Source organism: Hipposideros armiger, unplaced genomic scaffold (genome assembly GCF_001890085.2).
Source record: "Hipposideros armiger isolate ML-2016 unplaced genomic scaffold, ASM189008v1 scaffold_600, whole genome shotgun sequence".
Taxonomy (NCBI): domain Eukaryota; kingdom Metazoa; phylum Chordata; class Mammalia; order Chiroptera; family Hipposideridae; genus Hipposideros; species Hipposideros armiger.
Window position 1 is genome coordinate 244,348 of NW_017731950.1, and position 14,544 is coordinate 258,891.

At 40.2% G+C, this 14,544-nt stretch overlaps 1 protein-coding gene across 2 annotated transcripts in view; it reads right to left on the reverse strand.

The window, feature by feature from the left end:
• Window positions 1–14,544, reverse strand: part of SLC2A12 (solute carrier family 2 member 12) — a 69,434-nt gene that overhangs the window by 49,134 nt on the left and 5,756 nt on the right. For both annotated transcript variants that reach the window (XM_019624698.1, XM_019624697.1), the window contains exon 2: window positions 8,316–9,656. In XM_019624698.1, coding sequence (XP_019480243.1) covers window positions 8,316–9,656 — 1,341 coding nt within the window. The remainder of the gene's footprint in view (window positions 1–8,315; window positions 9,657–14,544) is intronic.

Sequence of the window (14,544 nt, forward strand, 5' to 3'; positions counted from 1 at the left end):
TCAGGCAGTCAGCACATCCTGTGTGGGGTACAGCGTGAGCTTGGAGAGAGAGTGGAGGAAGGCATCAGTCAACGTGAGTAAGGACAAAGGGGACACTTCATGTAGGGCCTGGCAGATCACAGGGACAACTTCTTATTGTATTCCAAGTAGAAGGGGGTCAATGCCCACCGACTGGCAAGACGGTGTTGACATTCCGAGTTTCTTGCTGCTGTGTGCAAATGAGTCAAGAGCCACAATGAGCGGCAGGAAGCAGTGTGTGTTGCCTTAGTCTCAACAAAAGGTGATGCTAGCTTAGACTTGGGTGTGAGTTGTGGAACTGAAGACACACATAGATTCAAGAGTTAGTTTGAATGACTACACTTGCTCATGAATTAAAGTTGGAACGTAAGGAAATGGGTCAGAACCCAAGATGGCTCCGTGGTTTGAGCAGTTAGTTGGGTGATACACTGACCCAGGTAACAGTGGGAAGAGAACTGACTACGAATGGGAGTAAAAGAAGCAGTGGAAACCAGAAGTTCCACCTTGGACTTACTAAAATGTTTTGTTTGTTTTTACATGTAAGACATTAAGATACGCATGTCAAGTAGCGGGTGGAGTATACAGATTTGACGATTGAGAGGTACGGCAAGGCTGGAAATAGGTATTTGAGATTCAGGAGCATGTATTTGGTATTTAAAGCCATGAAAATGGGTGAGATCACTTAGGGAGGCAGAATAGAGGGAAAGGAGAAGCAAGACTGAGTCTGGGACCTAGGGAATGCCAACATTTAGAAGAGGAGGCAACAGCAAAGAAGACGAAGAAGCGGGACTGAGATGTGTACACAAAGCACTAGAAACATGTGCTTGGGCCCACAATGATCACAGGCTGAGCTAAAGCTACAAGATTTAACCCTGCCAATGTGGGGAGTAGAGGGTGCGGTTAAAAGATGTTGTTTAGCTCTAGTGAAAGCAGGTCAAATAAAGGTGATCTACACCTCTTCTCACCACAAATATCCAAGGTATTTTACGTCTGCAGGAATCTGATGGGATATAGAAAGTGGGAGACTCCAAAAACTAAATTTAAAAAGGATTGGACATTTAGATGGAGGAGCAAATAAAATACACTAATCCATAATAAAATACAGTAAAGTACCATATTTTCCCATGTATAAGACGTACCCTTTTCTGAAAAATTTGGGGTCTGAAAACTGGGTGCATCTTATACAGTGGTTGTAGACTTTTTTACTTGCATTTCCTCCAAGTGATGAGGAGTTGTATGAATTTTATGATGAGTAGAGCTTGAGTTCAATAACTTTATGTGATACATTTTTTTAAAATTTCGGGCCCCAAAATTAAGGTGCGTCTTATACATAGGGAAATATGGTACTATATGAGCATTGCAAGCACAAACCATTAAATTGAAATTAAATCAGCAATTCATCCAGCTAATCAGAAAAACAAATAAATATTTGCACTATTGCACAGCAGGCATTTTCTAGACACTTGGGGGTACATACATAGCAATGAAACAAAACAGATGTGGTCCTTGCACCTCAAGAAACTTAACATTCTAGCGATATCTCTATTATCATTATTTACTATGTACTGTTTTAATTTTTACACACAAAATAACTTTAAAGTACTCTCTTATAGATTCATTCATGTCGTCAATTTCCACGTTTTTTTTTTTTCCCTTGTGATCTTAAAATCCTCAACAAATTCCTTTACCATAGGAGAACTGGGTCAAATTCTCACATTTGGAAGAGAATATTGTATTGCTTCATATCTCTATTNTAGGACCACCCCAGAAATACCGTGGAGAATAAGGTTGAGATTTTGAACATATTTAAAGTGAAAGATAAGGTATGGAAAACAGAGTGTTTAATAACAGTTTCCAATAAAAGCGATGGAATGTATACCCTGATTTTATCTGATGGGAGAGTTTTCATGTTAGTTATAGAGAAATGGAGGGCAGAGCTTCTTAACCTCTTTGAGCCGTGAATCCCTTCAGCATGTTGCTGAAGCTTATGGATTCCTTCTTAGAATAATATTGTAAATGCATAAAATACAACATATAAGAGTACTTGGTACCAAATTCATCCCCTCTTCTGAATACCGATTCTAGGACAACCCTATTATTTTAGAGTTAGGGAAACAGAGAACCAGAAAGTAAAATGATGTAGGACATACACTTTAACTTAAAAATAGAAACACTTTTTTTGGCAGAAAAAACTATGCTGGGATTTAATACAATTAAGGAATGTTGTTCTAAGCCAACTCATATTAAGAATGTTTAATAAAGATGGTATAATCTTGCTTTCAATTTTACTTTAGAACAGCAAATACTTTCCTTTTTATACCTCTGTTTACAGAAAGGATTTGCTTAATTACAAGCAATCAACTCTCTAAATGAAATCCCTAAGAAATAATCATATTAGGTTAATAAGTTGTAGAATGCATTCAAGATTTAGTATGAAAACTTTGCTCCTAATTAAAATCTTCTTTAAACTCCAGCTGGTTTGTACAGCTATACCAATGCTCTAGAATACAATTTTGGTGATCAAATTGGAATCCCTATGGTATGTTTCTTTAAAGGTAAAAAATAAACTACAAAATGAATATGGACATAAATGACCAACTCTGAGGAAGAAAAATAAAAAGGATGATTATTCAGATCCCTTCTAAAAGCTCTAGGAGAACTGATAGCCCCAAACCACAGATGGGAAGTCAGTGCTTGTTCTCCTTAGAATGCCTGATACAGGGTTCTGTGTCAGGCTGCATATCCCCCAGCCTCAGGTGTGAATACCCACTCAGTCCTTGGAATTTGCAGTTATCGGTTGTAGAAACCATGAGATGAAGGGTTTTGCCCCCTTCATACACCCAAACCTCTTTCAACTCTGAGATCCTCTATCTCACTAGTATTGCTTTTTGTCTAAGAAATTCTCAAAGGGAGTTTCTTCTCCCTGTTGTAGCAAAGAGCAGAGGTGTCCAAAAAATATTGGGGACTACTTTTAGGTGCTGTGTATCCAAAATTCCCAAATATCTATGACTTGACAAAGAAAATGCCTCCCACTAGTCATTTCCAAGCACTACCAACTCCCCTGCATCTTTTCATATAAGAAAAAACAGAAAGAGATTTTTAGAACTCATGCCCATGTGATGGAATATTCTGGAAGAAACTCATGATGGTGCTGGTAGGAACAGGAGTTTCTTTGGCAGTCTAGCATTTCAAACTCACGTGGTACTTAGCTTGCTCCTTAGACAGCTTGACACATGCAAAGAAGCATGATTTGAGATTTTTCCTATATCTGCATCTTATTTTTAAAGTCTTTCTCTGCTTCCCTCCTTAGAAACACAAATGTATTCCTGCATGGTTTTCAAGCAGACTTATGCAGTGCTCACTTAAGGGAGAGAAGAAAAAATATGAAATGTCATTTCTTTCCTTAAAGAGCTTATAATCTAGGGCTGGCCAAGTGGTGCGCTGGTTAAGAGTTATCTTGGGACACCAGCTCTGAGCAGCAGGGCTCCGGTTCGGATCCCACATGAGGGTCCGTGACACTGCGCTCTCTATAGCTAAGATGGTGAACAACAGCTCGACCTGCAGCTGGGCTGCTGTGAGCCGCAGGCGATGGTGTAGGCTGCAGTGGGGCTGCAGTGGGCTGCTGTAAGCTACCATGAGTGGCTGATAGCCAGTGTGAGTGGCCATGAGCCAGTGTGAGCAGCTGTCCAATGGCCAGNGCAGTGTCACTGGCCCTCATATGTGGGATCCGAACCAGGGCCCTCTGGCGTCCCAAGCCAGTTCTTAACCATCGCGCCACTCGGCCGGCCCCTGACTTTCATTCTTTTCTTTCTCTCCTTTCACTTTTTCTTCTTCCCCTCCTTCAATGTGAAACTTTCTCAAGGATAAGTTTGGGTGCTTGTTTCTTCTAAGTTTTTCTGCAACTAGTTGAGTTCTTCTACTCAGAATAGATTTCTTCTAGTGTTTTGGGTTTTTTCCCTTATTTACTTAGGAATAATTCTCTCTGGGTTAGTTATATATATTCCTTTCCTCTCTCACCTCTAGCTCCATGTCCTTTTTATGCACATCTAGAATAGCTTCTCATATTTATCCTCCACATCACAGATTTCAGATAATAATTCTGCTCTTGCAGTTTTTGTCTCCTCACACTTTTTACATGTCTCATGTAGGTCTATTTGCATCTCCATTCTCAGCTAGCTCCTCCAGCTGTACCTCACTCAGTTCACTCTTATTATTAGATGTTGCCTTAGATCTTTTTTTCAGTCCACTTTTACAAACTTATACAGAACAAAAATCAGATAATTTACAAAAATTGATATGTTTCCTGTAAAAAGGAATCTTAAAATGTATGCATTGCCTTTGTATTTAAAACACACTTGCCAATAAGCTGATCTGCTGCATTTTCTTTACTCAGCCCCCACAAGTCAGTGACATTTTTGACTGTAAGAAACCAAAATCCTGAAAAACAAGGGCTTAAAACACCATGGCATTTATTGTTTAACTAGTGAGATGACCAATTTGAGTTTGGTGCCTCCAAGAATTCATACTCTATCCCTCTGTTCCTGCTTCCTCAGACAATTGGCTTTTGTCCAGACTTGTCATCATACGGGCAAGGTGGCTGCTACGGCTCCAGGCATAAGATCCCCTCATAACCAGTTTCAATGGCAAGATACAATGGAAGAAGGCTTAGGGCAAGACGTCTTTCCTTTTATCAGGGAGGGAATGTTCCAGAAGCACTTTGAAAGATGGCGACGTTCAGGACACGCTGCTCCAAAATATGGCACCTCAGCATGTTGAATATTTTAAGCTGAAGGAGCTTGAGAAAATGACAGAAACAAGAGGGTCCCTCTGGCCTTTGCCTCGCTCTTCCTCTGAAGCAGGTCATAAAACCCTGTAAGAGGCGCCCTCCCTATACCAGGAGAAAAACAATCTTATCTCCAAAGAGAGGCCAAGAAGAATCTGAACAAACAGGCCTTGCTAAGTTTCCCCCCAGTTGACTAAGCTTACCGTATCATACTCTCTAACATATCATATTTCTACATCAAACCTGGCATAAAAATACTCAGGCTTAACCATTTCTTCAGGTCTCATGTCTTTTAAAACTTATATTAAATAAATTTGGGTGCTTTTCTGATGTTAATCTGTCTTTGTCAGTTTAATTTTCAGACCCAGCTTGGAACCTCACAAGGATTGATGAAAACTTTTTTCCTCCCCTACAAAGTTACCCTAATGTCTCTTTGACCAGAACCAGTGCGATTCGTGGTCAAACTTGGCTGCAAGAGAGGCTGAGAAGTGAGTATCTGAATATTTTAGTTCCCCCAGTGGGAACGGTGGAAAATCGGGAGAGAGTGGGAACAGCTCTCAGGGTGGCAATGTCTGACCTCATTCTAGCCACTCAGTTGCAGTCGGAAATTCCTCTTAGTTAGACCTAGAGGAGCAATTGACGTGCACAGCCGCTAGCCAAATTTCTGACGTCTACAAGTTAAATATTTTTCTTGTGTGGCTCCATTGAACTGAGAAAGGAAATTTTTTTTTTTAGTCCCCTGACTATGAATAAGGAATATCATTCATACGTTATTTAAAGCAGTTTGTAGTTCTTTGCTTGTTAAAAACAGTACATACAAAACTACAATTTCTATAGCGTATCATTCCAGTGGCTCCTCTAGGCTTTGTCCCTTCTTACATTGACTTCATGTCTCAAAATGCAGTGCTCACTGTCTTTCCTGTCTAGCCCAAAGTTGCTAAAATCTTAGAAACTGTAGTCCCTAAAGACATATAGAAAAAGAAGTAATAACGACAAGATAGGATGGGAAGAATTGTACTGTGGAGCAAAAACTTCTGACCGCCTGAAAAAGCAGCTCTAGGGACTATGGAGAAGTCTTCTCTGTCTCTAGAGCAGTCGTTCTCAACCTTCCTAATGCCGCGACCCCTTAATACAATTACTCACGTTGTGGTGACCCCATCCATAAAATTATTTTCATTGCTACTCTATAACTATAATTGTGCTACTGTTATGAATCGTAATGTAAATATCTTTTTGTTTTCCGATGGTCTTAGGCAACCCCTGTGAAAGGGTCATTCGACCCCCAGAGGGTTCGTGACCCACAGGTTGAGAACCACTGCCCTAGAGGGTGAAAATTCTCTCAATGAGGGATGCAGCCTGTGAAAATTTAACATTTTATTGGCTTATTTTATACATTACACCCATGTTTGCATTTTATTTATGGTTAAGTTCTAACTCATCAAGAATATATCTGGCGGGCCAGCTGAGTGGCTCAGTTGGTTAAGAGTTAGCTTAAGAGTGCTAGCTCTGAGCAACAGGGCCACCGGTTCGATTCCCACATGGGCCAGTGATGCTATGCGAGAGCTGAGCTGCTGCTGAGCTGCCAACAGGTGGCAGAATGGCTCAGCTAGTGAGAGCACCTGCTCCTAACCAAAAGACTGCCTGTTCAATGGTGTGCTATGCTCACCCGCAACTAAGAATGAACTCAGCACCTTGAGCTGAACTGCCGCCTGGATGGCTCAGTGGATAGAGCGTGCGCTCTTAACAACAAGGCTGCTGGTTCAACTCCCGCATGGGATGGTAGCTATACCCACCCGCAACTAAGATTATAACACAGCACCTTCAGCTCAGAGGCCATGAGCTGCCATAGGACAGCCAGATGGTGACTGGCACTCTCCACAATGAAGACTGAAAAACAACTTGGCTGGTAACCTTCCCCAATTCCCCAACAATGTTCCCCTCCCCCAAAGAGAAACAAAACAAACAAAAAAGAATATATTTGGCTTTAATGCTATTGTAAGTGTGCAGCTCTTTCCATGTTTTCATAGGGATTTTCAATAGAGTTAAGAGGGATGAATCTGGAGAACAAACTGGCAGCCATCTTGCCTAGAGACTTGGTGTCTCTAAGATGGAGGTTCTCATTGTGTGAGAGATGTGGTGAACTACGGACATTTGAAAATTGAAAAGGTCTTTAAAGAGGATCCTCATCTATCAATGATTATTGGCTGTTGGAAAAGTGGTAAATAACACACATATTTGTACTTCAAGATTTTAAACATACATAGATGTAATAGGTTTTTTTTTAAACTCTAAGTGCTAGTGAATGCAAAAGTAGCTGTCATTTTATGTTGTCTAATCAATAAATATAAAATGTTGAAGACTATTATGTGAGAATTTGAATATGTTTTTCTATTTAAAAAGGAGTTCATGTACTCAAAAATGGTTGCAAATCACTCTTAGTGCTTCTAAAATTCTTTATTTAGGGATACAAAATGGGAAGAAAATAAATAAAATTTTAAAGTCTGTGTCTGTAAAGCTCTTAGGGAGAGCACTTTATTTACTAAAAATAAATACCTGAATGTTAGGGGAGAAGCCCATAGGGCGTGTTGATAATACACAGGCAGACTATGAGACAGAGGAAGAGAGAAAGAGAAAAGACCAAGATGTTTTATATAATATAAAGGAAGAATTTTAACGTGAGTGTGTGTGTGTGTGTGTGTGTGNCCTGGGTTTTTAAACACTTCATTTTCTAGTAGAATGTACAAAAGACCCTTCACAACTTCCCTACAGAGAGGTTTAAACTTTTGATGTGAGGCTAAAAGATTAAAGAACTGCAACAACCTATTCTAGGAAACTAGAGAGCTTGCTCCCAAGACGTGTTTAAACCTTGTCAGTGGAGTAGACTGGTCATATAAAATAAAACACTCTTGTAGCTTTTTCTCTGTAAATTGTTTGCACTGTGTTCAAAGGAAGTAACTTGACGCCCATTCTCCTGTTTCATAGAAGAGAATAAAGCAACCTGGGAGGTTGCTCTAGTGATAAAAACACACTTAAAGAAAATACATCCTCCTTCCCAACTCATAATTTCCTTCTTCTTCATTATTACTGGAATGCATCCAATCTAAGAAAATCTTGATTATTGTTTCTTTCACTTATGAAGAAACTCAGGAATGCTATGTAAAAAACATGTCATCCCACTAAACTTTGCTTTCACAAAACAGTATATTCTCTTAAGCAGTAAATATCTTTCAAGGTCTGGTTCATCCCGAATCAGTTGGTGTGAAAGTATTCTTATGTGACATATAATTGCAAACTTACCCTTCGGGTACTCACTAGCTTTGCACATTTCACAAAGCAGGTGTAAGCCAAGTATCCTTTCTGCATCAGTAGAAACATCAGGTGGCCAATATTACTCCTGCCCTGCTTCTAGTAGTTCTATATACAAGAGATACTAAAGCTGGGGGCTGCTCTCATTGTTCAAAAGCAACACATTAATATTTATAAGGGGTGAGGGGGAATAAATAAAAATACTTACTCGGTCCAAGACCAATTGAAAAAGCAGCAACATAAACAAGCAAGCTGGCTAAGGATAGCCATTTCAAAAAAGGTGGGACTTCTGCAGGGTCTGTGACTATCTGGTGTTCAGTTGGACTCAGTCCAGCATTTGGTAAGGATGCCGAGGTCATCTCCCCTCTCTTAGCCACATCATTTCTCGTGGGCATGAGGGAGTTTCTGCTGTGGGAAGTGATCCCCTTAAAGGGCTCTCTAAAAGTGTCGTTGCTGGCTGATAGGTTTCTTGGTCCATAAAACACAGACTCATCCCAGGACTGGTTGATAGGACTATGGCTTCTGCAGATGTTGGTGACATTCATGTGGATGTTGAGATTGACGATGCCCATGGTCACCAAAGAGGCTGCCATCACGGAGGAGCCGACACAGAGGAAGGTTTTGCTCCCAACATGGTCTACAAGAAGCGTGGCTGGAATGGTGCTGATGACCTTGACAACCCCGACCCCTGTGGAGGCAAGGCTAGCTGCCTCATTGCTTTGGAAGCCAACAGATTTCAAAACAGTTGATGCATAGAATAATATGTTTGGCTGACCAGTGATTTGTACAAAAAATACCAATGTTAACCCTATTATTATTCTGGTCCTCATGTTGTCCTTCGAACGAAACAGATCCCAGAAACTATACTGATACTCATCTTTCAGGGAAGATTTGATGACAGTGAGTTCATCTGTTGTGGCTGAGATGGGACGCAACCTTCCCAGAACCTTGCTAGCAGCTTCCTCCTGTCCTTTCATCACCAAAAACCGGGGACTTGGAGGAAGAAAGTACATTGCAACTGCTTGCAAAACTCCCAAAGGAATAACAAGACCGAACATGTACTTCCAGCCATGGGAAACATTAGCAAATGCGTAATTTGAAACATAGGCAAAAAGGATGCCAATGACAATCATCAGCTCATTCAGGGACACAAGAAGACCTCTTCTGTGCTGTGGGGCAATCTCCGCGATGTAAACACAAGTGGCAATTGAAGAGAGTGAAATGGACACCCCTACAGCAATGCGTCCCATTATCAGAACGGCATAAGATAAGCTGAGGATCAACACGAGGCTTCCAAGTCCAAGCAGGCAGGAGGACAGCATGATCGCAGCCCTTCTTCCATATCTGTCGATTAGGCCCCCTCCAGTGAGAGAGGTGAGTAAGGCCCCGATGAGGAGAGAGCTCACAAACATTTCCTGCTCATGGCAGGTCAGGGCTAATAAGGTTCTTATCTGAAGGACAGCTCCGGAGATGATCCCAAGTTCATAACCCACCAGCAGGCCACTGACGGCAGCTGTGACAGATGACAGGAGAGTAAACATGCCGCAACCTACAAGCAGAGGGTAGAAACAGATGGGTCAGCTCTGAAATGTCATTTTAAACATTTTATGTTTGAGTGGAGACTTAACCTTCTGTAAGTGAGTTTTTCATAGCACTGAGTATAAACACACACATAAGTAGAATAAAATAATATGCTAACCAAAATAAATAAATAAATATAAAAGGAAAAATCCCTTTTCTTTCGTTTTTGGGAGGAGAGGGGTTGTTTGTGATGTTGATATTGTTTTAAATGTCCAGCAGACAGCTATGCAAGATAAGCAGATGACAGATGATGAAATGAAGACTGAACAAACAAGAACACTCTTTAGTTCCTGCCTTGGCATTGGATCAGAAGTTCAGGGCTGGTCAGGTGGCTCAGTTGGTTAAGAGCGCGAGCTCTGAGCAACAGGGTCGCTGGTTCGATTTCCACATGGGCCAGTAAGCTGCCCCCAAGCTGAGCTGCCACTGAGCTNTATAGAAGAGAGATGAGGAGGACCATGGCATCATAATTTAATATAAGGCTGTAAGCACTTCCTGTGTGTCCTGACATAACCTAAGCAAATGGCTGCTGAGATCAATGCTGCCATTATCAGAACTATTCTTTTCATGCCTGGACCATAATCAGACATTTAATAGCACTAATAACTGAATGTATTGAGTCCATACTGAGTATCAGACACTAAACCAGGTACACTTTATACAGATGGCTTCATTCAACCCCACAATCACACTGTAAGATAGATAGTATTGCTCCATTTTCTAGATAAGGAAACTGATGCCTTCAGAGATGAATTGACTTGCCCAAAGTCCTACATTGTGAAGCTGGGACTCAAAGCCAGGCAGTCTGATGTCAAAGCCTCATCCAAATTCAAACACTATGTTGTACAGACTCAATAGGCTTTCTGGTTGTTTTTCTAAACCTTTAACCTCATGTCCCTCTCCAGGCCATTAGACTTGCCAGCCTCCCTGCTTGAAACGTTCTCCTCCCAGATCTTCACACTGTTTTCTTCATCCAAGCTTTGGCCTCATAAAGGCCTTCTGTGACCACCCTACCTGAAATAATCCTCCTTCAAGCATGCTCTTTCATTTATCTTTCTTCATTTTTCTCTATCACTCCCACCTCTACCTAAATTTTAACACTTGTCTTTTCCTGAAGTTGTATTATGCATGTGTTCATGTTCTTGCTTATTGGCCATCCGCACACTAGCTCCATGAGGACAGGGAGTGGATCTCACGCAGCCATCTCTTAATCTCCAGCACCTGGTAGCTTGGGCAGTACATCATGGGTGAGCAATACACACGTGCTTGATAAATGAGTGAATCAATGGGCCCCCAAGGCTTTCTCCCTCTCTCTTTTCTTGACCACTCTGAGATGCTTTCTTGCTGGAACTCCTGCCTATCTGGTAGAAGAGATTGGAGGAGGAAGGGTGACTTTGTGTCACTTGTCATTTAGTCTTCAGTGTAAGGTTCTGCTTGAATGTGTGAATACAAAGGTAGTTAAAGGATGACAGCCACAGCCTAATTACTGAACTTAAAATGTTACCTTGGATAAATTGCTTTCCTTTGCTCATAACGAAAATATATTAATCATGAGATGGAAGAGGAGGTCAATTAATTTACCAACATAGGAATTTGGAAATTAAAAAATAAAAAAGCCCTGATAATTATTGTGAGCAGAACAACCACACACATTTTTTGTTACAGAGCCCATTTTAAGAAAGGGTTTCTAAATAAGTGTCACCTCAAATGAACTCACAAGATAATAACTTTTTGCCTTGGGTTTGGGCTCACCTCTGCTTTACTTTTGAAGCATGAGTAGAAGAGGAATCTTCATGTNGAGAGAGAGAGAGAGAGAGAGAGAGAGAGAGAGAGAGAGAGAGAAATAGCTAAAAAAGACCAGAAATAGGAGAAATGGAAGAAAATGTCAGGACAGGTTGTCAAGTTGAGGGAGATGGGAATGGGGACAGAACACAAGGGAACAATAGGGCAAGAGGTCTGTAGATTTTAGAAAACAGTAGTTTATAATAAATTCCCTATGGTGGATTTGACAAGAGGATTTTAAGAATGGGCTTAGCTCTCTTCAAATCATTAGTAAAAATCTATAAAAGCTTGTGTGAATGGGGTTCGAGTACATAAAAGAAAAGGAGCTATAATCCACATGTGGTTTGGAGCAGGAGTAAAAAAAAAAAAAAAAGACTAGTTGCCGGAAGTGAGGGGCAAGAATTCAGTGGAAACAGGAAGTTGGTGCAAAAAGCAATGAGAAGAATCACAAGACTCTTGAGGACAGAGACAGGGGTGAGGAGCAAGGAGGCATGTAGATTTAGCCTTATGGGGGCTGAAGCTATTTTTATTTAAATATTAAAAGAACGGTGACTCCATAAAGCTAGAGGATTTGGAGACATGTAGGTGAAGTTTTGTAAGACTCCCTAATTCGGTCATCACTACCAGTACTTTCAGAAACTTTCTTGATTTCTCTTGAATTGATATGGTCTCTTCCTAAGTATTCTTCCTCCTAAGAATTCCTCCTCTCATGGTACATAGCACACAAAAGTGCCTGACATGGTCCCTGCTTACGTCTTCAGACTCTTCCATCATTTTTTTCCTTTCCCTTTTAACTCTATACTCTCATCACACAAAAAGATTTGCAGTTCCCTGAAAGTGCCATTCTCTCTTCCCCAAACTTGTATACAAGATAATTTCTCTACTTAGAATGCTCTCTGTAAAAGTTTATTGGCTTCAGTTATACTCTCTTGATTCAGCTTAGCCACACTGTCTTCTAGAATTCTTCAAGAACTGTATTAACTGCCCCCTGTGCCCTACCAGAGTATTAAGTATCTGCCCACTCCTCCATTGTAGGTGTCCTGATCTCATTTCTCTCCACCAATTGCTAATAAGCATCTGCATTTGAATGGATGTCTCTCATTCACTCATGGACCCAGGGTCTAGCATCATTTCTGAATCCTAAGGGACACTCGAAATTTGTTAAGCGATTGTTCTGTTGTTATTTAGACTCTTATCTTTCTGATGAGTTGGTAAAATCTATGAACATGAATAACATCTTAGATTCTTTTGTTTTTTACCCTGAAGTGTCCAGCACCATGACTCTCAATAAGTATTGCTGAATTAAAATACTCTAGTTTAGCTCAACGAGCACTTCTTTACTCATGTAACAATCCAGCATGTATTATGTGCCGGCACTGTATTGTGCACAGAAGGCAGGCAGCAGGAAGGTCATTTTGAGCTCTGTGTTGAGACACAGCCTAAGTTACATCTGGATCTGATGGTACAAGAGAGTGGCACTTGGGCTTCACGCATAGGATCCCTGATGGAAATACAGAGAAAAGGCATAGATAGTTCTTACCTTTTCTAAGCACTTACAGTCAGCTTAGAGCTCTGATAGGTACAAGAATATATATTTTATCTGGGAGCTTATAATCTTACAGAAAAAGACATGTTACATGTAAAATTAGGAAATTAGCTAAAATAGTATACCATAAAGCTCTGAAATGAGTGTAATGGGGTACCCAAATTCATAGAACAGAGCAGGAAGTAGAGACATCAGTGCTGGATGGTATTATTAGTCAAGTGGGCAAAACCCTGAATTGGATATAGGATACTGAGCTTCAGATCTCTGTGCTGCCATCTATTATCTGTGCTACCTGAAATAAGGCACTTTGCTTCTCTCCAGGAGGCACCTGGGCTTCATGGTGAGGGTACAGTCTGGAATCAGAGTGCTTGATTAGTTACCAGCTAGCTGTTGACATGTCCCTTAACCTTTCTGTTCTTCTGTGTCCTTACTCCTAAGGAAAAGATAGTATTACCTACTTAAAAAGTTGTTATGAAAATAAATGAGATAGAAGTGCATAGTAGTGAGTGTTTGGTAAATGTTAATTGTTGCTCTCTGAGTCTCAGTGCCCTTATCTGCGAACTGTGGGTAATATTACCTCATTGAGTTGTTATAAAGATAAGAAGGAATAATTGTAATAGAAGCTCTTGGCCCATGAGAATCCTTCAACAAAGACATTTTTTTAGTCTGGATGATGGGGTAAAAGGAAGTAAAATAACAATTATGCCTTTTTACACATTCTTGAATTCATTTGTTTTTGGCAGTACCCACATAATTGGGCCTACAGCATGATACATTCTTCCTGTGATTTTTGCCTTGAGGTTTCTATAGTTTTGTTCCCAAATGAAAATGAAAAATAGCATCAGTCTGGGGATTCTATTTCAACATATGAATTTATTCTAATTACAATTTACCCCCCTATTGTTAAAAAACTTTGCACCTCTGAGGCTGAGATGTCATTTTAGGCAGGTTTCTAAATTAGCACTGCACATAGCTCCCGACTCCAACTTCCACGAAGTGGGGCAACAGGTGAGCTCAGGAGCAAACTATTTTGGACAAAATAATATGGACATAGTTAACAGTCTCAGAGATTAATAATGCCAGGTAGACCTGAGTCATAAGTGTTTCTGAGAAATAATTACTTCCAAGGGAAGCACAATTCAACAATTTAAAGGTAAATTATACTTGATTTACTTAAGGAAAAAAACAAAACAAAGAAACAAAAAACCACACTTCTTTAAGTTAAGTAGAAGACTGCATTTTTTCTCCCTGATATTTTGGCAGACCCATATAAAGTGACTCACTGTTCAAAAATAAGGAAGGCTCCTAAAATTAGAATAATGTGATAAATTTCTTTAGTCTTATTATTACTTCCTTAAATTGTATAGAAAAATTAGTATATCACTGAGGCATAGCAAGCTAGCAAATGCATAAATAACTGTGTTGTGACATAAGAAGGAAAATGATACCATTGAACCAAATCAAAACAAAATAAAATAGTAAAAACCCTATATGAATTTATGATTTACTATAAAGGTAATATATTTGACTC